This window comes from Pelmatolapia mariae, linkage group LG23 (assembly GCF_036321145.2).
Source record: "Pelmatolapia mariae isolate MD_Pm_ZW linkage group LG23, Pm_UMD_F_2, whole genome shotgun sequence".
Lineage (NCBI taxonomy): Eukaryota > Metazoa > Chordata > Actinopteri > Cichliformes > Cichlidae > Pelmatolapia > Pelmatolapia mariae.
The window spans coordinates 38,908,047-38,932,240 of NC_086246.1; the positions used below are offsets into that span (position 1 = coordinate 38,908,047).

The 24,194-nt window shown below is 39.5% G+C and overlaps 4 protein-coding genes across 4 annotated transcripts; 3 read left to right on the top strand and 1 right to left on the bottom strand.

The window, feature by feature from the left end:
• On the top strand, positions 1-1,440 carry LOC134620877 (serine protease 57-like). Its single transcript, XM_063467203.1, has 5 exons — positions 1-50; positions 193-346; positions 503-632; positions 764-1,018; positions 1,119-1,440. The coding sequence occupies exons 1-5, from the start codon at positions 11-13 to the stop codon at positions 1,269-1,271; spliced, it is 732 nt and encodes a 243-aa protein (XP_063323273.1). The 5' UTR covers positions 1-10; the 3' UTR covers positions 1,272-1,440.
• A 1,296-nt stretch (positions 1,441-2,736) lies between these two features.
• Positions 2,737-7,865, top strand: LOC134620671 (spindlin-1-like). The gene is made up of 5 exons (XM_063466931.1): positions 2,737-2,917; positions 3,570-3,611; positions 3,878-4,125; positions 4,219-4,452; positions 5,675-7,865. Exons 2-5 carry the CDS (start codon positions 3,592-3,594, stop codon positions 5,878-5,880), a joined length of 708 nt encoding a protein of 235 aa, XP_063323001.1. The 5' UTR covers positions 2,737-2,917; positions 3,570-3,591; the 3' UTR covers positions 5,881-7,865.
• Positions 7,866-7,941: 76 nt separating this feature from the next.
• On the bottom strand, positions 7,942-10,788 carry micos13 (mitochondrial contact site and cristae organizing system subunit 13). The gene is made up of 4 exons (XM_063466933.1): positions 10,625-10,788; positions 10,078-10,234; positions 8,727-8,784; positions 7,942-8,476 (listed from the first exon to the last, which is right to left on the bottom strand). The coding sequence occupies exons 1-4, from the start codon at positions 10,651-10,653 to the stop codon at positions 8,379-8,381; spliced, it is 342 nt and encodes a 113-aa protein (XP_063323003.1). The 5' UTR covers positions 10,654-10,788; the 3' UTR covers positions 7,942-8,378.
• Positions 10,789-11,060: 272 nt separating this feature from the next.
• LOC134620599 (hydroxysteroid 11-beta-dehydrogenase 1-like protein) lies at positions 11,061-20,397 on the top strand. The gene is made up of 6 exons (XM_063466817.1): positions 11,061-11,228; positions 13,171-13,301; positions 13,439-13,642; positions 13,721-13,814; positions 19,475-19,640; positions 19,729-20,397. The coding sequence occupies exons 1-6, from the start codon at positions 11,144-11,146 to the stop codon at positions 19,910-19,912; spliced, it is 864 nt and encodes a 287-aa protein (XP_063322887.1). The 5' UTR covers positions 11,061-11,143; the 3' UTR covers positions 19,913-20,397.
• Positions 20,398-24,194: the final 3,797 nt, after the last annotated feature.

The window sequence follows — 24,194 nt, forward strand, 5'->3', positions numbered from 1 at the left end:
ACCAGTGACCATGGTAGCCAGATACTTCCTTCTGCTGTTTGTCCTCAGTGGTAAGCTTTCATGTCTTTATGATAAAAAAAAATCTAAAATATGACAAACACTGTGCATATTTTTATTTGCTACCTATCCTACTACTAATTACATATTGTCCTGGATTGCTATAAACAAATGACGTCGTAGTTTGTGTTTCAGGAGCTGACAGTTCTCGGATTATTGGAGGCCGAGATGCTGCCCCCCACTCACTCCCCTACATGGCCTCAGTGCAACTTCAAGGTCGCCATTTGTGTGGAGGAGCACTAGTGAGAGAGGACTTTGTACTCACAGCAGCACATTGTGAGACACGTGGGTACGCATTCAGTGTTTGCTTTAATCGGCAGCATTTGCAGAACTGACAAAAAACCTCTCTATCAGTTTTTCTCCATATCATAATAGGTGCTTCATGGAAGAAAAATTATTAACATTGGATTCTTGATAACATACTAAATGTTGCTGCAATTTGTAGAACACCCACAGTTGTGCTGGGAGTTGATTCCCTGACAGGTACTGAGCCAACGAAGCAGCAGTTCCTTGTGGTCAAATCTTTTCCGCATCCAGGCTATGATGGACACAAAAATGATATCATGCTCCTCAAGGTGAGAGCAACAGCTCGTGGATTAATGTTTCTTCATGATCATTTCTAATTTGCACAGAAACACGTTAAGGTTATGCAAATACACCGTTCAGCTTTTTAAAGTATTTTTCCTGTCGTTGATCTCTTTCTCAGCTGAACCGGAGGGCCCAAGTGTCTGAAGCAGTTCAGGTGGTCTCTCTGAAACCTGGCAGGCTGAATCAAATCAGCCAGTGCATCACAGCAGGCTGGGGCGATATAGGCGATAACAACACCTTACCAAAAACGCTTCAGGAAGTCAACGTCACCACTCTGCCACACATGATATGCAAAAGGAGATGGGGACAAGTTCCCATCACACAGTCGATGGTTTGCGGTGTGGGATCCCACAGCCTTCAAGGCTTCTGCTCAGTAAGAGATTAAAGTGTCTGAGTACTGGGAAAACCTGAAAAACCTGTATTTTAAACAAAACCCACTTCCTGTTAAGTGTACTTTATCATTTCTCTTCAAGGGAGACTCAGGTGGACCGCTCGTGTGCGATGGAGATGCAGCGGGTGTTATCTCTTTCTCTGGGAGGCGATGTGGAGACCCCCAAACCCCCGATGTCTATACACGCATATCTTCTTTCCGGACATGGATTCAAAGGGTGTTGAATGACAATTAGGCCAGTTAGACTAACTGATAATGTGTCGCAACGCTTGATTGGATTATGGTGCTGTAGCCATGATTTTTGTAATTCTGCACTCATCACAGATATCCTTTTTTCTTTAGGTGTGCCTATCAGATGGGTTAGGAAAGGTTCATGCATGCTTTTTTCTTCTTCTTTGCTGTTGCTGCACTTTAATGTGTTTCAAATAAGAACACAATCTAAAATAAAATACTTTTGCTAGAGAGTTACTGTACATTGTGATTTTATTTATTTATTTTGAAAAAACTGGATGGCGTACCGAACATTACACTAAATATTGAAACACTCAATTCATGCAAATCATTTTCCTCATCATGCAGTGATACTAGTATAATGATACCTCACGGAAGAGTTAAAATATTTAGCAAGAAGCACAGGCTCATTGAGCCTCACTGAATATCTTTGTCATTCTCAGTCACAGGGAGGCAGCTGCATCCTGTTCCAGTTGTTTGTTTGTTTTTTTAATTATTTTTTTAGGTATTACAAAAAAAGAAGGCCTCCAACACTGTCATCTTCATAACTGCTGCATTTCAACCATATAACATTTTTGTCTCTGCCATTAAATATTGAAAATTCACTCCACACTGAGCCTGACTATATTTGTTCCTCTCTAGAATATTTTATTGGATACTATTTTTTTAATTAACCTCCAGTTTTTACTTTTTAAAATGTGTTTTTGAAATTATGCTTGACTGACATTTAAAAAATATATTGAAAAATCAAATTAACAAACCAACCCCCCCCCCCTCAAAAAAACCCCAAACAACTGCAGTACTCTAATATACCTCTAGGGGGAGAGCAACTAGTAATGGAAACACTGCAAAGCTCATATAACATCATACTGAATATGTGTTACTGCCTCTGTGCATCTGTTAAAATAAGATTAAGATTGATAAGATTGATTCAGATGATTAAGGCAGCCCAAAACATGAAGGTCACACTATGCAAGTGTCCTTGTCATGTGTCTAATATTTGTCCACACCTATTAACTCCTAATTCCAAGCCTGCACATTTATTTTTACAATATTTTAAGTCCATCTAATAAAAACAGCTTCCTTATTGTTATAAAGTATTGTTGTAAGCTTTAAATTTTCATGTTTTAGAGTAATATTCTAATTTTACAAACTAAATGCTCTCACAGCTCAAACAGTGACGCCAAAAAAACTAAAACAAATACTGTCTGTCCCTTTAATTGAAACCATAGGCAACTCCTGCGTCATAGAAAATTCTGACCTCATTTTTCCTGCTTGTTGGCTGTGTTGTGTAGCTATCTTGTCATCTTGCCCGTGTACTAATGACTTAACCGCTTTATTTCTCATATTTCTAAAACACACGAGCTGACAGTATTCACGAATCACTGTCGGAAACTGTTTATGTTTTGTGTAAAAAAAAAAAAAGTCAGTTTCGCGGAAACCAAAACATCATTTCCCATCACTCCCCGCGCCCTGCTCTCATTCTTCTCTACGGCTCTGGTGACTCACGGCTTGACGGGACATAGAGTCTTCTCTCCCCTCCTTTCCCTTTCCCACAGGTTTCGCGAGATTTTACATAGGCGGGTTGGTGTGTGGCAACATTTCTCTGCCAGACGAACTGAACAATGCTGATATGAAATCTGCTTAAAGGTAATGAAAAATATGTTCCACGTAGAGAACAAGGCTGTAAACACACAGTTTTTAGCTGTGTTTGCTAGCTGCCATTAGAGACACCGAAGAGTGTGCTGGATGTATGTGTCCGCCTACACTTACCTACAGTAACATCTGCATTGAGGTAGAGCTAAGACTGTTTCCGATAACCTACAGAGGCGGTGTGCTGGCTTTAGTCCAGGACAGGTAGGGTACATGTGACGTAAAGGGTCTAATGGCCTTGCCAATCAGCTTTTATGTGTAACTTGGTGAGTCCTTTGCGCCACACTGTAACCTTCTAACATTAAATCCTGTAATTTCGCACATAGCAGTGAAACGGCTTTTCTCAAAGTTGTCAGTCGGTTTTGTTAAGACTTTGTGATCCTAAGATGAGGGGAGGCTTGCTGTCAGCTATAACACACACAGTCTTGTCTTAGTATACAGTGACCTCTATGGTAATGTTGTGTCAATAAATACCCAGGAAGTTATTCCGTCATGCAAATTCATTGGCTCGAGGACTTGTCAGTCTGTTGAACAGGCAGCATCTGTTTCATAAATATATGTGTGTGTGGCATCTCCTAATGTATAATCATCATACATGTGCTTGTCAGTTTGGCAGCCAAACTAATTGTCCTGTCTTTCTCTTAATTAGTAACCTTTGCATTTCTGGAGGCATGTCCAAGAAAAGGGGCAGGTATGTCGATCTGCGTCTGCTGTATGTATTTGATGTCACATTGTGCCATCGTTGTCACAAAGAAGTCACCACAAGAACCCCCCGCCCCCCCAAGTGTTTTAATCACGTGGAAGCCACAGAAATGAACAAATAGCTGACAAATGTGACAAAGGTCATACTGTATTTTGACTCGGGTGCATTTTTAAAAGAGCAAATTAGGTTAGGTTGTTGGACCTGTGTGTAAGGCTCAGGCTCACAGACTTGCATCTTCATCTTGTTTCTACCAGAAAACGGAGCAGCGGGGAACTGAGTGACACAGTAACCCCAGACCCCAACTGCATTCTGGGAGTCCGCATTCAGCATAACTGGCGTGAGAGGGGGAATCAGAGCAAATGGAAGGGCACAGTACTTGACAGAGTTGGTGTAAATCCTTCCCTCTTCATGGTGAAATACGATGGCTTTGACTGCGTCTATGGCATTGAGTTGTTCAAGGATGAGAGAGTGTCCAACCTACAAGTGTTGTCAGAAAAAGTTGGTAAGTCAGTGTCTGCCTTGATCAGTTCATACTTCAGATTCTGGAGTTACAGCTGGGTCTGTATTGTTCTCTTTCATGCTTCTGTCTCCACAGTAAACAATAAAGTCAAGACACCTCCAGGGGCGGAGGAGTTGGTTGGCAAAGCGGTGGAGCATTTATTTGAAAAGGAAGATGGAGAGAAGAATGAGTGGAGAGGCATGGTCCTCTCCAAAGCACCAGTTATGACCAACTGGTATTATATTACTTATGAAAAGGACCCCGTTCTTTATATGTACCAGCTGTGGGACGACTATGCTGAAGGAGACCTCAGGATTCTGCCTGAAGCAGGTATTGCTAATTTCTGTTCAATGGAGGCATGTTTTATACAAGACTTTTCAGAGTTGTAAACATTTTTGTCCTACGGCATTAGAAATGAGTTAAACTGGGCCCATTTTTTGTATGTAAATCAATTTTACACTTTGAAGATCATTTGATACATTTTTCTTCTGTTGGGCATGAATACCATGTGAGCTAAAAAAAACATGATCGGTGTCTGTGTTCATCATCTCATCAGTCATATTTGGGGCAACCATGGTTCAGGGGGTTGGGAAGCTCGTCTTGTAACCGGAAGGTTGCCAGTTCGATCCCCAGCTCTGTCCGTCCTGGTTGTTGTGTCCTTGGGCAAGACACTTCACCCTACTGGTGTTGGCCAGAAGGGCCGATGGTGCGATATGGCAGCCTCGCTTCTGTCAGTCTGCCCCAGGGCAACTGTGGGTATAACTGTGGTTTGCCTCCACCAGTGTGTGAATGTGAGAGTGAATGAATAGTGGAATTGTAAAGTGCTATATAAATGCAATCCATTATTATTTACTGGCAGAATGACGTGTTTTGAGGGAAGAGAGCAGCACTTCCCTACTTTATTTCCCTTAAAACAGTGGTTCTTAACCTGGGTTTGATCGAACCCTAGGGGTTCGGCAGAGCCTCCGCCGTGACATGCACGGCTCGTTTGTGCACAAGTAAAAAACATATCTATGTCTTGAATTTGAAAAAAAAAAACAACACATTTTATTTTTCACTAAAGAGGGGTTCAGTGACTGCGCATATGAAACTGGTGGGGTTCGGTACCTCCAACAAGGTTAAGAACCACTGCCTTAAAGTAAAGTATTTTAAGTTAAATTTGAGTATTACAGATACCTAGTATTGCTGCCATGCTGTGTAAATAAAACCCAAGGATTGAATCAATAGTATCACTAAACGACCATTTCCAGCATGTGAAGAAATTTCCACATCTGATTTGGCAGAGACAGGTATTCACATTAACTTCAAGTGAAGTTTAATGCAAATAGAGAGATCTTTATGCAAAATGCTTTGACCTTTATAGTACGTATCGGGACCAAAGCCAAGTATAAAAACAAAGTAAGTTTTTTTTTATTTGTAAAAATTATGACAATGACACCATTAATTTTTTTCTTTTTATCAACAGCTTTCACCAGCAGCAGGATTTTATTTTACTCTTCATCTCTTCTTTAATTACAATCTTGGTGTTGTAATGATTAACCTCTCTCCACAGAAAACAAGCACCTGTTGCCTGCAGACAGGAAGCCAGGAGAAGAGACGGAGAGTCTCGTTGGGAAACAAGTGGAGTACGTTACTGACAAGGGTGTGAAGAGAACAGGCCTGGTCATCTACCAGGTCCCGGCCAAGCCCTCTGTCTACTATATCAAATATGATGATGACTTTCATATTCATGTCTATGATCTTGTCAAAACCACCTAGAGATAGTGGACACTTTTATCTCATTCCCCGACATCTCTCCACCTGCTACTGTTCCACTCATTGCTACAATCTGTTATTCAAAGCCTAGACAGGGTTAAATAGCTGACATGCTTTATTGTTCAGAAGTCAGTGCAATCTCTTTTTATTTCTTTTTTTCTTTTTTTATTTGTATGCACAGCATAACTGTAGCACTGCTATGCTTGGCTGTTTTGCAGAGAGAAAGTTTTTGTTTTGTTGTTGCTGCTCTACTTTAAATACAACTTTAAAGTCTGGACAAAGTCAAAGATTGCACTGCACAACATTTGTGCAGCACTTTCACATCTGTCCCCAAAAGTGCTCCTCTTAATTAAATTCCAGTGACTAACGAAGCTGCTTAATATCTCCTTTCAAAGGGCACTTTATGTTGGCTTATCTAAATTGACGATAAGTATGACACACACCTATGGACTAGGTGTTTTCCACTGAGGTAGTTATTAAAAGAAATGGGCAGATGCAAATGTGTGTGTGTGTGTGTTCATCAAAGAATATCAAATTAACTTAATACCAGAAGAGATGAATGGAAGTTGCATTGTAAAATCATCTTAATTGAGGCCAATTCTTTTTAAAAGCCAACATATTCCTGCACCTTTGCACCACGTGAAGTATTGCAGCTTTCGTAGCTGGGTGAAGTGGCTACACGCTGCATATGTCATTCGTGCTGAACATGTCCTCGTGACCTTGAAGGAAGGTTTCTGCACAGGCCCTAAATCCTAACATCAAGAGCGCAAGTATCATGTTTGTGCTGGTAATTAAAGTACTAAATTTGCATATGAATTTGATCCCACTGATATCATAAAGTGCCTTCCGGCTTGTCATTTTGCAATACTGTACTTACCATTTCTCTGACTGTGCTCTTAATGAATCTTTGCCCCCGGAGGCTGCTATTTGGTCCTCATTTCAAAGTGGCAACACTGACAGCTGGAGCAAAGTTTTAAAACTATCAATTTGTATTAGTGATGTGTGTGTGCTCTTAATGCAGTTTGAAAAAGTTCTTCAAACATAATGCACATTATCATTGGTTGTATAATCTCACTGTTGACGTTGTGGGGAGCACTTTATTGTATAAAGTTTACATATTTAGGTAATGGTACACTTTAATAGTTTCCCCCAAACGATGTTTCCTTAAGTGCAAATGTGGCAGAATTTCGCTTTAAGATACACGCATGTAAAAGAAAAAAATAGCTACAGTACATAATGACAGTATTTAATCTACGAAACTTGTGTAAAATTACTTGTAATGTTGCCTGTTGTGATTACTTCAGTTTATTAGAGTATCTCATTAAAACGCCACACCAGCTTCTTGTGAAAAAGTAATGTACATTAATTAAAATATGAATATTTAAAGATTGTAATCAACCGATTTGTTCAGTGACTAATCTCGACTCCTGCCTTTGGAACTCATAGTCTTGCAAATATGAGCAGCCAGTTTCCCACTCATGGATTAAACATAGTCCTAAACTTAAAGAAAAATTCAATGAAGAGCGCCACTGGGATCAGAAATTTATTTTAAGATTAGGCATAATCAATGTTTGGGAAGCTAAGCCTCTGTTCGCTTGCCACGTGGACGTCATCTCGCTTTCGTTACTGTGTTGCAGTTGCTGAACTGGCCTCAGTCTTTTCAGCCTTTGCTTTTTTTTTCCTGCATGCATCATATCTGATCAGTGCCTCAAGGTTTATAAACTTTATTTGGATGTGAAGAAGTGACAACACGTGGCAGAATGGGTAATGGTTTCTTACATTTAAATAAAAAAAAGGTTGACACTAAACATCACCGCTCGCGGTGCTGTGGAGTGTGTTCTTCATCGTGTACAGTGGAGTCAACCGATAATAAATGGCTGCGTGTGCTCTTACTCACGCTTTCAGTCATCTCCCCCTCTTTTCAAGTTGTAGCAGAATCAAGTGAACTGTGTCATTATTGTCATGATTAATAAAGATTTTTGCACATTTGTATGGTCTTACACTTTTTGTCGACCGAGCACTATGTTATATGACTTGATAGATCAAACTAAAGATGAGACAAGATGTTTTAAGATTGATATATTGCTCACAAATAGTGAAATTGCATATATATATATATACACACACACACACACAGATATTCTTAACATTTTTTGGGCAAGGTGAGGGCAGAATAACACTCTCTACTGGACAGTGCTGATAGCAACTATTTGGTATACACAATTTTGAGGTATACACAAAATGAAAGATTGCCTTCTTAAAAATAAAATTTCCTTCCCATTATGTACAGCTCCCATCAAAGGCCACTATCAGTTAGAAAACCACAGTACCCATTTAGCAGAGTACACTCCTTGCTTTTAATCTTTTAATCTAGCAGTTTTCTTTGATGTTGTGTGTTGCTTCATTCTTATGGCAGGGTTCAACATTTGAGGAATTAATGTCATTCTGAAGTGCAAAAGTCAAAAGGACTGATAATGTGAGGCTGCCCAGAGAGTCCATGTTCACTTTGTGAGGTCCTTCAAGTACTGCAGCCCCTGACTTGTGTATTCAGTGGCTTTTGTCGGGGCCTCAGAAAGATTTGAAACCGTCCACCGTATGCCTGCAACAAAAGAAAAAAAGAGAAGTTTGGGTTTTAGATAGTGAAAAATCAGGGTCAATATAGGGTCTAGACCAAAAGTAATACCAATACCAAAAGTATTTTAAAACAGACTACTGCCTCCAAACAATTTTAAAACTATTACTGCATGTAACAAGTGAAATACACAACAGAAAGTCTGTGCAAAACTTGTGACCACAGTAAATTTTTACCTTTGCTTTTTTAAAAAAGGAACAAATAATTGAATTCTTACCAGAATTCCATGCGTCCACAGGAGAGAACTCAATCTTAGGTATGGTTGGAAGTTGAGCCTGACAAGAGGGATAGGGTGCATTATTTTCTGTTAACAACATATTACATTGCTTACACTGCTTTGATTGGAGCTGGTATACAGACTTTCTATTAGTATAGGTGAAAACACTCCTTGTAAGGTCCTAATTTATCTTAGGTCTGATTTAGAAAAAGATAAAAAGTTTAAATAAGTAAATAAATTTTAAAAAGTGTTTATTATAACTGGACAATATGACTACTATTCTGTGCAGTGCAAAACAGTAATAAAAAAATAAATGCATAAATAAACAAATCAGGTTTTAAAATAAAATCATGAAGAGCAGACGCATTTGTACACTGTTTCAAGTGAAAAATTGCTTGTTGGAGTTTGTGAATAAAATCATAAGTAAGAAATGGATAAATACTCTTGTTCTTTTCTTTGCTTTTTTTTTTTTTTTTTTTTTTTTAAAATCACCAGAACTGGTTTGTCAGCAGAACTAGGACCTGTACTATGAAGCAATTTCAGCATTCCCTGGATATCCTTCCATTATCTGACATCAATTAAAATAACACTGAGAACCAAGATAAGCAGAATTACAAAGGTGTTTATCGACTAAGCCAAGCCAGAGTTTAACAATCTAGCTGTGAGTGTATTCAGCTAGATGTTGGCAGCAGTCGACCAGTCAGAAACATGGGCGGATCTTACAAAGCTACAACTATGATATCTGAAAAATTTGAAAAGATTAAATAATACAGGCATAAAGCAACAGCAGTGTTGAAAAGGAGTGGTGTGAGTGTGTGTGGGAAGAAACAGCCAGTCCAGTAGTATTAAAAGTTCTGTATGAGCACTTTAAGCATTTTGGTCAGTAATGCTGGAAAAGACATTTACTTTAATAAAGTCTCAGTCTTAAATCTGGTAAGTCTCAGTTACCAGACTTAAGGCACAGGAGAATCTGAAGAAGTGTTATTGACTATATTTTCAACCTGATGATCTCTAATCTAGACCACAACCTGCTCCAGAGCTAGTTAGGTCTGCAGCATACATTACCACGAATCAAAGTACATGCCTCACAAAGGTTTATGATGTCACGATTGTACTGTAACTATGTATGCATTAGAGCGTTTCTGATCTCATAAGAGAAAGGCTAGAAAGCAAAAAGAAATTTGCTTTCTTTTCGATGACTCGTATTTATGGTAAGCGTCATCAAATTTGCTGTCTGCAGCACTGATCAATTTAATGCAATGACTTTATAAAACCATTTTACTTTATGTTGTATTAGGCCTAGTGGCACTGATCCAGGAAGACCTAGTTGTTTATGACGTGCATCTTGTACCTCCACACCAAAGTACTTCATCCATTCCTCCATGGCGGGTGGGATTACTGCTTTGGCCTTCTGCAGAGCCTCTGAGCCCTGTTCACTGTTCCCCAAGAGACCAGAGTCATAGGCAACATAGACAGCTCCTCCTGCAATGGTCACCTTGGTGGCCAGTCTGGAAATGAAGGAACAGATGCAGTAATGCAATTAATCTGAAATACCCCAATTTCCCAACAGGGCAAACTGAAACTACAGACACACGTAGTTATTATCAAAGTAAACAACAAATTATTCTTTGATGCTAAGTTAGCAGTTAATAGTTGGGAAATTTACAACCGCCCACATAAGCTCACGTTATTGCAGAAAGTTAGTATATCAGCCCAAGGTTAAACTCCATAAAGAAAAGCATATTTTAAGTCTTAACATTGGAGCTAAAACGAAAACAACTGAAAATGACCTGGTATGACTGACAGCTAGCTTAGCCTAAGTTAGCTTAATTATCAATAAGAGTATTTAGAGCAGTAATAGTATACGAAACCGTGGGAGTTGAAATAAAAATACTAACTTCATAACAGGCCAAATCCTCGTCGCCATCGTTCAGCGCGGTCTATTGTCCTTTAAGAAGCTGTTATTACGAGAACTCCAACAATGAGCCGTAGATCAGGCTAGCTGGTTAGCTGCACTGAAGGACAACCCTGCTTGATGATCCGTGTGCACCAGTGTTGTGTAAATAAAGTTGCTGTTTCAAAAGTAAGGGCGGATGTAATTTCAGAGGCGCAGATTCGTCAGCCGTGATTTTTTTAAAACTATAAATGTATAGGCAAATAAATTAAAGATTTTGGCGCTTCGATAAATTAAAAAATATATATAGATTTTTTAAAAGTATTAAAGTAACAAAAAAATGATTTGTGTCCATGAAAGAGGGCAGGCCTATCTGACCAACCCCCGCCCCTTACAAAGTGGAAGGAGGGGAGAAATAGTGGGTTGCATAAAATGCACTTTGTTTTCTCAAACTGGGATTGTGAAAGTTGGTAGAAACTTCTAAAGCTTAGCATTTCCGATCAGCTGCTACCAAATTGCCATAATGGGTGCTGTCACAAAAATTATTTTAGCTAGTATATGTGTTGCTTTCCTGGCTGCCAAATGGACTTCACCCAGATTTGATGCCGGTAAACTCTGTTCTTTGTCATTGTGAGAAAGTACTTGCTTGTTTTTAGTTGCAGACTTGCAGCAGGCATGCAGGTTTGTCAAGCAGACAATAATGTGTTAGGTGGTGTTGGACCTACAGTGGTCCAAACATATGCGTGGTATGCATTTGCAATGTATAAGTTGAAAACAGCTAAATAGAGTCACACTTACGGATTTACTTAACTTAAAAATGAAGGTTTCACATGAAAAGGGGAAGACTCACGTAAAGGAATCCTAGCTAGCCTACTCGGTTATGTCACAGTTATAACTTAGTATCTCGTAACACCTCACTATTATAGTCATAATTACAATATTTTACGTCATTTTTTCCTCATTATTATGAATTTAATCATGACGAATTTCCTTTTTTTATTGTTTGTTATACATATGAAGTCTGTTTTTAATAGACAGCTAATACATGTGCAGTCAACTTTGATTTGATTTTTGAAGCTCAAAAGCACCCGGGCCAATAACTTATATGAGGTTTTATGGTCAGGCGTAGCCAGATTGAGGAGATAAAAGGTCTGAAGTTGAGTCCAAGAAATCAATTTGCATGTTCAATATGGGTTTCAAAGAATTACTGATGGAATCAAAGGCTGAAAAAGCAAAAACATGAGCTATAAAACCAGAAACCACAGGAATGTTTAAATTACCAGTTACATTCTTGAAAAAAAAAAAACAATGTACAGAAGGCCCGGAAAACAACAAAAACAACAGCAGATATCAGAATTCTGAGTAAAAATGCCAGGTCAGACTTTGCTATTAAAAAAAAATTATACATAAAATCTGAAAAAATTAAACCAACAATTTGTATTAGAATTATAGAACTAATAGAATACATGCCACATTGTTAACAAATAAAAGGCAGTCTTATGGTGTGGGTGTGTATTACTGCCAACTTGGAAAGGTAATAGTAACAATTTAATGATTTGTTCAAGAAATTTAGTAGAAACAGCACAAAGTGAGCGAGTAATTGATGACAATCTGCTCTCTGCTTGTGACCAAGGCCTTACCAAAGAGAGAATCCAGCATTTATTCACATTTTGAGAACACACCGTAGAGTCAATTTTCCGCAAGCAATGAAATTATGCGGCCCATGTCAATGGACTAGTGTTATGTATACTTGCATATCCCATGTGCTCTACTCTGCAACACTGTAACCTTATAAAATACCACATTTTTTTAAAGCCTAAATGCCTATACTTAACAAATGTATGACAGCGCAGGACGATTCGTTTCAGATGCCTTGTGTTTGCTTTGGTTAGTAATAAAAATGCAGTTTGAATGTCTGCTTTATGAACCCTAACCCGTCATGGGAATAAGAAGTGGAATGAGAGAGAGAGGGCATGCAGTTGATAGCACATTTAGCTAAACCTTTGAGGGGAAAAGGGTACTGACATATGGCTCCATTCTCCAGCATGGGGAGTGAAAATTTTTAAACCTGCAGGATATTTAAATCTTCATAGCACCAGGCAAAGAATTAAAGCAACAAACGAGTGATATGGGACCTTCAAAAACAAAGTACAGCATGGAAATTCTGGTGAAATAAATAAACACAATATCCAAGCATTTTACTAGTCCAAATGAAGAGTATGCATTTTGCAATTTCTCAAGATGGAAAAGTTTCAAATGCTCTTTGACCTGAAGCAATATATGGAGGACTAAGATTAGCTGATCTTTTTAGGAAATATATCTGCCAAAAGAATGATTCTAGATAAACTAAACTATTTCATTGTCATCAAGTTCACTTAAAAACTTTTTCTGCATGCGTAGACAGATTAACAATGTATGCATTAGTTACTGTGGTCATTTACTCTATTTATTGTTGACTAATAGAAATAACATATTTTTGTTGTTTCTATTAACCTTTCATGTATTAAAACAATTCCATTCCATGCTGAATACAGTAAACCTTTGTTTCAGATTCTCTCAAAGGGGCTAGGGTACTGGTGACTGGGGCCAGTACAGGTATTGGTGAACAAATGGCGTATCATTACGCCCGCTTTGGAGCCAAAATTGTTATCACAGCAAGGAGGGAGAAAGTCTTACAGCAGGTCAGTTTACGTAATAAACTGTTGAAATTCTGCTCATAGATTGCCATTTACTTGCGTTGTTTTGTGCCAGTCATGAGACATTCTGTAGTTCTCTCAAGAAACTAACCATGTGCATTTTTAATAATTTTGGCCTGTAGGTAGTAGAAAAATGTCTGAGTTTAGGAGCCCAGAAAGCTTTTTATATAGCAGCAGACATGGCGAATGAGGCTGACCCTGACAAAGTGGTGGATTATGCTCTGGAGAAGCTGGGAGGTTTGGATTACCTGGTCCTCAATCACATTGGGCCTAGCCCCTTCAGCATGTGGAAGGGAGATGTGGATCACACCAAATGGCTGATGAAGGTAACTGAGCATTTTGATGGTCATTCAAAACAGGAAATGGAGAGACTATGCTGATTCATGACTGTTTCTTTTGTGAAGGTCAATTTCTTCAGCTATATTGAGATGGCCTGGAAAGCTTTGCCCTCCCTTGAGCAAAATAAAGGATCACTGGTTGTTGTCTCATCACTCTTAGGTAGGTTTATTTTTATACTTCTTCAGCATTTTTATACTTTATACTTTTTTATGCAGATGATGACAAACTATAAAATACAAATTGTATGTGTGCACATATATACCTCCTAATACTTTCACCCACCAATTACAATTAAATTGACATTTTTTTAAAGACACGTTCTACTGCAACTGATAAATAAGTAATGGTAATTCAGTAATTAAGATTAACTTAATGTATTATGATAACAAGAGTTGATAACCCACTCTGGAGCTTGTTTGTGTGCACCAGGTGGCTGGGCCATAAGTTCTTGTGGAGCTCAACTAAAACAAGCCCAAAAGGTCTATTGTACCATGGGTCAACTACCTGCAGGAGAATCTGTAGAGGGAAAGTGTTTTCTGGATTGGAAGTACTGATAGTCTAGTTGTTGGCTTTTTTTGCTGTAAGGGACGTGGGGATCTTTAATGGGGAAGGAGCCTAAGTTTTGGTAGGAAGTTGAGGAATACCCACCAGAGCATGAAAGTGGCCACAAAGCTGACCGCAGAAGCAAAGCCATCGATTTCCTGGTCAGTCTACCTTGTTATGCTCATTTATTTATATGGGCTGGCGGTAGTGACCAAAAGAATAAGATTTGCAGATACAAGTGGCTGAAAAAAGTATCCTTCACAGGGTGTCTGGGCTCACTCTTAGAGATAGGGTGAGGACCCCAGTCATTTACAATGTGCTTTAAGTAGAACTGCTAAGTAGAACTCTTAAGTCAGGGTGTTAGGGTCCCTGGGTCTTCGACCCAGTGTTCTGTGTTCTTTGATTTTTGTTATTTCATTATATTTTAGCTTTGCTTTATGGGTTTCTGGTTTTCTGTCTGTGTTCCATGTTTGCTGTATCCCCACGTCCAGTCAGTGTCTGTGTCTGCCCTGGTCCCACGTCTCTGTTCCCTCTGGTGTGGTGCCTGCATGAATGTCTGTGTCTTTTGTTCAGTCTGTGTTATGTGTTTCCTGTTTTACTTTGTAGGTCTCTGTCTTATCGCAGTGTGTTCAGTTTACGCTTCCTTGTCTCGTCAGTTCTGATTTCCCCCAGCTGTGTTTACCTCCTGTTACTCATTCCCTGATTGTTCCCTCTGTGTATTTAAGCCCTGTGTTTCTCTGTGTCCGTGTCGCGATCTACCATCATTCATGCTGTGGTTTCTGTCTGTCGGCCTGCCTGTGTAAGTTTATTTTGTGTTTTTTCCAGTTTTTTGTTACGTTTTTGCCTTCTAGCAATAAAGCTGAGTTTTGGAAGTACACTTTTGCCTGTCGAGGAGTCTGCATTTTGGGTCCTTTTCCTGCCTTCACACAGCCGTTACATGACACGGGTGTTCAAACTTTTTTCACTGAGGGCCACATACATAAAAATATAGGAGGGACTGGGCCACTTACTAGAAATTAGGTATATAACCTTAACTTTAGTGTATTAAAGTTAGAAAAATCACTTAAAAGTGGTCGAATATGTTATATTGTTGAATATAATTAAAGACAAAACTGCCTTCATCACAGCTTTCCATAAATGGATCTTTATTGATGTATTCAGAAAAAGCTTTGGTAGCTCATTCTCAGAGCAGCAGCCTCAGATTTCTTCTTAGACAGAAGATTTACAGCACAGAGAAAAAACAAAGGGGAAAATGGGACAGGTAAATTTCAAGCTTGTTATTTAAGTTATTAGGCTTAGCAACACACCTATTAACGTTCGTTTGAAACCGTTATCAACATTAACAGACTGAACTGGACTTAATAACAGGAGTCTATATAATTTTAGTAAATTATTCTGGTGAGCAATGTTCCCTCTAAGCTGCGCACGTGCGCAATTGCGCACTGCTGGCACGGTCTCTGCGCACAGAAAATCTGCGTTGCGCACAAACAAAATCTAACCTGAATTGAAATTAAAATTAATACTTTAACAATTCTGTTTTGCAGTGTCAGTCAGTAAGTGACTGGCTGCTCCCATATGGGATTAGAGCGATGCCACCTTATCCCATAGTCCAGCCAATAATGCGATTCACATTCGTATATACGCAGCCAATCAACGTCGTTGACAGGCTATGACAGCGTCCTTATGTGCCGACACCGGAGTTTTAGCTAGCAAAGCGACGTGGCTGATGTGGAGTGAAGCCACGTTAATGACAACGTGTACAACCATTGGAGATGTGAGCAGGACAGACGGAAGAATTGACGGAAAAAGTGTGGACTTTATACCAGTTTTTAAATTGTGTTGATAGGCCACGTAAAACCAGAGTTGTGATTAAAAAAAAATGCAATGTTTGGTTTTCTTCCTGAATACTGTCGTTGTTTATATTTACTGCGGGAAGAAACGGTAAAAACGGCGTTTTAGAAGAAAAAAGGCTCGAAAGCGCTCTCCGCATGTGAGCAAAAACAAACCCCCACCCCCTCTCTCTTTCCTATTCGTCCAAAAAAGTACCATGTCGACCAATCAAAACATGGTATGGCAAAGCGGCATCTAGTTGTTAAGAAACGGGGGGAAGTTTTAGGAGTGACGGCGGTGTTTTGAGATGTGAGAGATTTGAGATGTTTAGCGCAAATCTTGTGTAGTTAGTGTGTAGTGTAGTCAGTAGTTTTGTTGTGTGTGTCAGAACAATGAGGCGACTGCTGAATGTTACAGGTGTTACAGGAGTGATACATCTGCTGTTGTCAGGCCTGCAGGTATCAGGCTGTTGTTCTCCTTTGTCTCATAGTAGACAAATAATTTGTGTGGCATCAGATTTGATGCAGAACAGCTGATTGTTCTGTAAATAGTTTGAAATGTTTATTTAAAAATGCATTGGCTGCATTTAAAAAAATTGCTGCAAAAAACTTTGTTTGCCAAACTGAGTTACTTTTGTGAGGAGTATATATAATTAATTGCCCAGCATTGGTCATTATATACTATATTTTGCAGACAGAGTTACAGACTCTCTCCCAGACCACAGACTCATACTCATAATACAAGTCAGAGCTTTATGAAAAAAAGAAACTTGTGTTTTCGAAATTGGAGTTCAAGTTATTTTTACTTCCAATAGTGTTAACATACTACACAGGTCAATGACTAGATTTTTTTAAAATTTTCATTGTAAATGGGCTAAAGCAGTTAATTAAAAGTAGTCTAACATAAATGTAAATGCTGTAATTTGGTTATTTTAATAAACCATGTAACTTGGATGGATTAGATGCTGGCGTGACCACAGTGCACACGTCTGATGTCGCTCACAGTGGTCCAAGGGATCGCTCAGGGAGTTTGTGTGTTCGCTCAGACACGTGAAAAATTAGAGGGAACATTGCTGGGGAGTATCAGCTGCGCTGGGTATGTAAATCGGGCCATCCAGCTGCGGTGCTGATCGTACGCCACTCGTGCCAAAACTCCGGACAAATGTCACTTGATCAAGGAGCAAATCTGCATCAGATGAGATCAGCTGACTTTGCGTGCGCTGTGCACAGCGGTGTGTACTCTGTGTGTTAACAAGAAAAACGCATATAAGAAAGTGGTGCGCAAAAGCAGGGTAGTAACAGAATTGATGCGCATTATTGATATTTGAAGCATGTGTACCTGCACATTAACACACGGGTACTGTGGAATATATTTTTATTCACCTAAAGTGCTCGTGCTGTCGTCTACTCCCTGCAAAAAATAGCAGCTGTGCGGTGTCTGTGGCATCGGTGCTCTCATCGCATGCGATGGAGTAAAAATCAAAAGCACAGCTTTATCAGACAGTTGCAGTTTAATGTTGGCTGACAGTCTTCAGTGCGTCGCACAACTGTATTTCTGGACATGCTGACGTTGTTGAAGTCCTGCACTTTTTCCGGGCACATTATTTCGGTGACTTTAACGAGGCAGTGTTTTGTGAGGTCTCCATTTGAAAAAGCCTTGCCATGTCTTGCGATGAGTTGGGCGACCTCATAGCTGGCTATTGTAGCTGACCCTGCAGGAGAGCTACCCTTTGCTTTAATTTCTGCTCTCGCTCGGCACCGGTGTAGGATGCATAGGCCTGATGTTTGGTTTCATAATGACATCGTACATTATACTCTTTCATAACTGCTACCGTTTCAGTGCAGATCAAACTGACACACTTCCCCTTGAATTCTTTGAAGAAATATTCACTCTCCCACCTGTCTGAAATTTTCTGCATTCACTTTCTACCTTTCGCTTCTTTGGTTCTGCCATGTTTAGTAACTTGGGGTAAATTTCTTCTGTGATTGTCCTTTTTGGTGGAGCAACTGCCTTGATCAACAGTAGCTCCCCCTGGTGTTAAAACTAAGAAGTGCAATACACTCAAGCAAAAGTTGAAGTGCGGGCCATATTCTATTCTATTTATAAAATTACTTGCGGGCCAATTAAAAATGGACCGCGGGCCGGAGTTTGGACACCCCTGTCTTAAGTAGACCTCTCCTGGCATGTCAGACTGGCAGGAGGCCTCAGCGCACACACAAGTATGACAGGAGAAATTAGATTTATTGGCTACCATCGGATTGCCTGGGTATTCCCCTAGGGCACAGTTGTCAAACTCCAGTCCTCGAGGGCCAGTGTCCGGAAACTTTTCCGTGTGTCCCTGCTGCAACACACCTGAATAAAATTAGTAGGTCATTAGCAACACTCTACAGAACTTGACTGGATGTTGAGGTGGCAATTCAGTCATTTGATTCATGTTACAGCAGCTCATGAGTGAATGAACATGGTGCAATAAAAGTACTTTAAGAAGTACAGTTTCCAAACGCTTATATTTACTTGAGTAGGGTTAGGGGTTGCTGCCTCAGCATGCAGTCAAGTTCTATAGAGTTTTGCTAACCTACTAATTTTATTCAGGTGTGTTGCAGCAGGGACACATTTAAAAGTTTCAGGACAACAGCCCTCGAGGACTGGAGTTTGACACCCCTTCTCTAGAAATATTGGAAGAGGTGACTGTGGAAAGGGACTTTTTCAGATTTAATTTCAAAGTTCTTTCCAAGTACAAGGAAATAAATGATATAGAATCGATTTAAAAAAAAAAAAAAAAAAAGAATAATTGGCTAGACCAGTGGTTCTCAAACTTTCGTAAGGCAGTTTTTATTAATCATTACTAATAATATGCAAAACCATCCCTGTGGTTTGTGATTCAGGGAGCAGTTGAAAGAAGCTTTGTTAGAATAAAAGTGACCAAAGTTGAAAAGTGAAATAAAGGCCAGTATATTAGAATCAGCAAACTCTAAGAAAAGTATTTTACCTGCATAATTCATATTCATCAAGTTGGTTATTTTTTCCTGCTCATTACCTGCCCACCTTCCCTTCTGCAGTGGTGCTGGGCCCCTCAGCAGAGCCCCTTAACACAGTTTGAGAACAGATAAACTAGACCAAAAGATGAAAAGTTGGACTCCCAGAGCTCAGAGATTTGAAATGGCCAAGGGGGCAACAGAAGTTACAACACGTAACAATATAACAAATGAAGAAACCAAACAACTGACATTCAGTACAGACTAATTAATAGAAACTTGTGAATCATATACAATAACAGACGATTACAGGAGCAATATTAAACACAGGCTTGAGCAAAAGAGCAGTTTTCTAATGCATTTAAAATGGACTTTGTCAGAACTGGTTACGACGGGGAGTCAGTGTTTGAAAGCTCCAAGAAAGCTACTGAAGACGCTTCTCCTACTCTAACAGTTGTTGATGCTCCACAGGTAAAATAACTTCTCCTTTCGTGGCGCCATATTCCTCAACCAAATTTGCCTTGAATGGGTTTTTTGGGTCTCTTCGTCATGAGCTGGCTATGAAGAAGAGCAACGTGTCCATCTCTGTCTGCACACTCGGTCTCATTGATACCGACTCAGCTATGGAGAAAGTCCGGTTAGTCAAATATATGTATGCAGAAATATTTGACATTGTGTATTTTGAAATATTTTTGAATTAAGTGTAAGAGTTTTCTCTATCCTAGGGGTGTCACTGATGTACCAGCCTACCCCGCCACAGATGCTGCATTGAACATCATCATTACGGGAGCTACAAGGCAGCCAGAGCTTTTCTACCCTTGGTTCACATACTTTATAGCTATCACCAAAGACTGGTTTCCTTCTGTCACAGATTATATAATCCAGAACTCCTACAACTACATCCCATGAAGAGCATTTATTCAGCACAACTGAAACACAATTATACATGTTCCTAATTATAAATATCAACATTTAATTTGGATTTTGGCCTAGCTCGTTGACATTTTGATGCACCCAGTTTTGTGGGAACATTTCTGACAATTCAGTTTCCACTTTTCTCATCATTTCTTTGAGAACAGTCCAGTAATAAAATGTATACAGATAGAAAAGCTCAGGACTTAGGATTTTACTTTTTAGGCTACTATTTTAACATTTTAGACATTAGTGTCTGTGTCAATAGTACAGCCACTGCTGTCCAAACATTATTGCACTAGTACTTGAAAACTCAGAAGAAAAAAGTCTGATTTACTACTGATAAGACAACCTCACCCCTCCATTCAGCCCTCCCGCACACAGACACAATACTTCACATGAGATTTGGTTATGAAATAAATGAATATGTTTCATGTTGCTGCTGATAAAGAACACAAAACAATAAACCAGCTTCCTCCTGACATGTTTGTTGGTGTTAATTGTGGTTAATGAAGGGAAGGAAAGGTAGATCATAATAACAGACCACATAAGTCATCCATAGTCTAACAGAAACATCTTTCTACCATAAAATGCAGTTTAGCATATTCCAGGTCGGTACAGCTCAGTGGAGAAGTGAAGAGCAGTCAGGAAGCTACTTGGCTGACGCAATAGAGAAGCCCAAAGCAAACAAAGTCAAGAATGTGAAATAACGTGAGGTATGATAATGCCTATGGATGCAAATGGAAGAAAATGGGTTTTTTGTCAGTGAAATATTTGTTCCGCACCTTAAAGGTATGAAGACCTAATAACTTCAAATTTAGATTTTTTTTTGTGTGTGCTAACCCCAATGCCACTATTAGTGTCTAATTATGGAGCTACAAAAATGTTAGCCTCCTATTGCAGTTGTCTGCTTTGACCTACAGCCACAGGCACAACAAAACCTAGGTTATTTATACTGCACCAAATCACAACAACAGTCAAAAAGGCGCTTTATATTGTAAGGTAGACCCTACAATAATACATAAAACAATCATATGACCCCCTTTGACCAAGCACTTGGCGACAGTGGGAAGGAAAAACTCCCTTTCGAATAGGAAGAAACCTATTTGAAGCTCTGAAACCTGACTGAAACTCTTCAAATAAGCCATATTATTTAAAATAATGATTAATTATACTTGTTATGTGGTCTGTTGATCCAAGTCTGCAGCACAAGTTGAAAGGAAAATCAAAAAGAATATCACAAGGAATAATAGTACAGGACTTATAGATCAGCTGTAATGTAAAATATTCATATTCACAGATGGGTCAAAAGATCCAGAGACTGGTTGAAAGAAAATGACCAAAACTAAAGTTTCATTGTAGCTTACCAGTACAAGGAAGGAAACACAGAAAATTTGCAATCTGTTATTTCAGTATCTTCAAATTATAAAATTGATGGAAAGAATATAGTTTTTGATTTTTTCCTAATTCTCCTCTCCACACTCCAGTCCATTAGGTGGCAGTAATGGGCTTGTGCCTTCCCACATGGCTAGGTTCAGTGGTTGCACAATGAGAGTGTAAAAGGCAGAAAGTCAAAAGAGCACTGAGATTTAAAAGGCTGATTAGCTCACAGAAGGCAGGCAAGAAGGTGACTGCACTGGAGTAATGATGTCAGTACTGGCAGATGATGGTTTATGACTAAACCATCATCTGCATCAGTGCCCAAATAATTGGTCACATATGTGCACGTTAAATTTCACTGGTAAATGTGAGCCACCTGCTAATGGTTCAGAACAGTATATATTTCCTCAAATGTTTGTTTTCTGCCATTTTATTCCGTATTTGTCTTTTCAGACCTCTAACAGCAGCATGTTTACGAGGAGAAGGTTCTCACAGACCAGCAGGAGAGGAACTCCAGTCTGGACCAGGATGGCGCAGAGCCTCCACAGATTAAAGAGTAACAGGAGGAACTTCGTAGAAGTCATGAGGGCGAGCAGGTTGGACTGAAGCAGGACTGATACCTTTACGGAGATTCCTCCTTATGAGGAAAGTTACCACAGCTCTCCTGAAGCAGAGAGCCAAGCTCATAAAGAAAGCCAGCATGTGGACTCGGGAGAAATAATTAGAAATGCAAAACTAAAGAAAAGGAGTTTTTTTTTTTCTTTTTTGCATGTCCCATTTGGTTCTTTAGCCATCAGTATTGTTGTCTGAAGACCATCAAGGATACCCAATGAATTTACTTTGCCAAATGGATCATCACAACCTTGCCGTATTGGTCCATTTGATCGACCTTTGTTGTTATTATTTATTTTATTTTATTTTCAGTTGTTACAGAGGGGACAGACATGACAGAGGGATTGGAAAGGGAGAAAGAATGATGAAGGAAAAGAAAAACAGAACCTACCTGACATATAGACACAGACAAACAGGCACAAACATGCATTCCCACCCTCATGCACACATATACAAATACTTAGCACTCACCCAACGTAGGGATAGACATACATGGACATGTACACACAATCACACACCCCAAACACACTCTATACCCCGGGTCCAGGTACCCTCGCCCCTAGAGGGGGAAACGGCACCTAGACCCAGGAGGTGTTACCCTTTCCCCCAGGGTGGAGGCAACAGACCACCCCAGGCTCCGCAACAGCAGGGAGGCCCCGCATCCCAGATCCCAATTGGACGGCCAACACCTCCTCCGAGCCCCCCCGCCCCGATGGCCAGCAGAGAACGGGGGTGTGTGAAGACCCCAAACCTCCCTCCTCCCGCTCATGTGTAGTGTTGCTGTGTGTTGTTCTAAGGTGCATTTAAAACACGGGAGGGCATGGTGCTGCTGCCAGAGAGCAGCAGGTGTTAGCACGGCCCCTCCGAGAACCCTCAATGTCTACATGGATTTAAAATTGAGAGGTGGGCACTGGCGCCAGAGGTGGGGTTGAATACAAGGTAAGGGAGCCCAGGCCCATCCAGGGCCTCCAAGAAAAGGAGACTTAACAGAAAGCTAAGTCACAGAAAGAAAAGTCTCAGCCCAACTTTTTTGTTGTCACTATTTTCTGTTTCACGAATTGTTAAATTTCACCCCAAATATGAAAAAATAAAAAAATCATAAACACACACACAAAAAACCTCAAACAAAACAAAAAAACTCTTCAACTCTGCCATTGCCGGTCCCAAGCCCGGATAAGAAAAGAGGAGGGGTGAGTAAAACTAGAGTAAAAGGTCTAGGGTCACAAAAGTCAACAGGATTCATTCTAATGGGCATGGGTGTGCACCCAAAATTAGAAAAAAAAATTAGATGGAGAATTTTCAAGATACACTAAATCTAAAACTGAAAGTTTGACCTGATGGTGGCACTAGAGAAAAGGTCATGCCATCACTAAAAACCAACAGGGTTTATCCACTTGTGATCATTAATGTTTTGAGTAATTTTGAAAAGATTTGAATGCAAACTTTACAAGATACATTTATTCTAAATTAAAAGTTTGGCCTGATGGTGGCGCTAGAGTTTCATTATCAAGGGGCTATTTATGTGTTCAATAAGTAACCAAAGTGTGGTCAACAATTGTATGTGAACCATTGTCTGTGTTAGTAATATTTGAGGAGAATATGAGGGTTAGAGCTGCCTTAATATTGAGACCTCAGCACCATCTAGTGACAGTATGGAGGACTCATCATATTTATGGTGACTGTTGAGTAACTATGTCGAGTGCAATATCTGTAAAGCTAGCTCTCATTCCTTCTAATTACCTGTTAGTATGTTAACTAATAATTGATCAACAAATTGATTTACTCTGCCTGACAGAAACCTGGTTACAGCAGGATGATTATGTTAGTTTAAACGAATCAACACTAATTGTCAGAATCCTCGAAGCTCAGGCCGAGGGTGCAGTGTGGCAGCAATTTTCCACACTAGATAATTAAACCAAAATCAAAGACCAAGACTGAGTTTGAATTCATTTGAAAGCCAGATGCTTAGCCTTGTCCACCCCAGCTGGAAAACTCAAAAACCAGTCTCATTTGTCATCATCTATCGTCCACCTGGGCCGTACACAGAGTTTCTGTCTGATTTCTCAAACTTTTTGTTTGATTTAGTGCTCAGCTCAGATAAACTCATTATTGTGGGTGATTTTTTTAACATCCATGTAGATGCTAAACATGACAGACTAAAAATGGCATTTGATGTCTTATCTTTTTGGATTTATTTATTGCAAATTAAATCAAACACTGTGCGGTTTATTAAATAAAAAGTTAAAGCTACTGTAAGGAAATGTGTTGATAAAAAGCACTTTCTCTT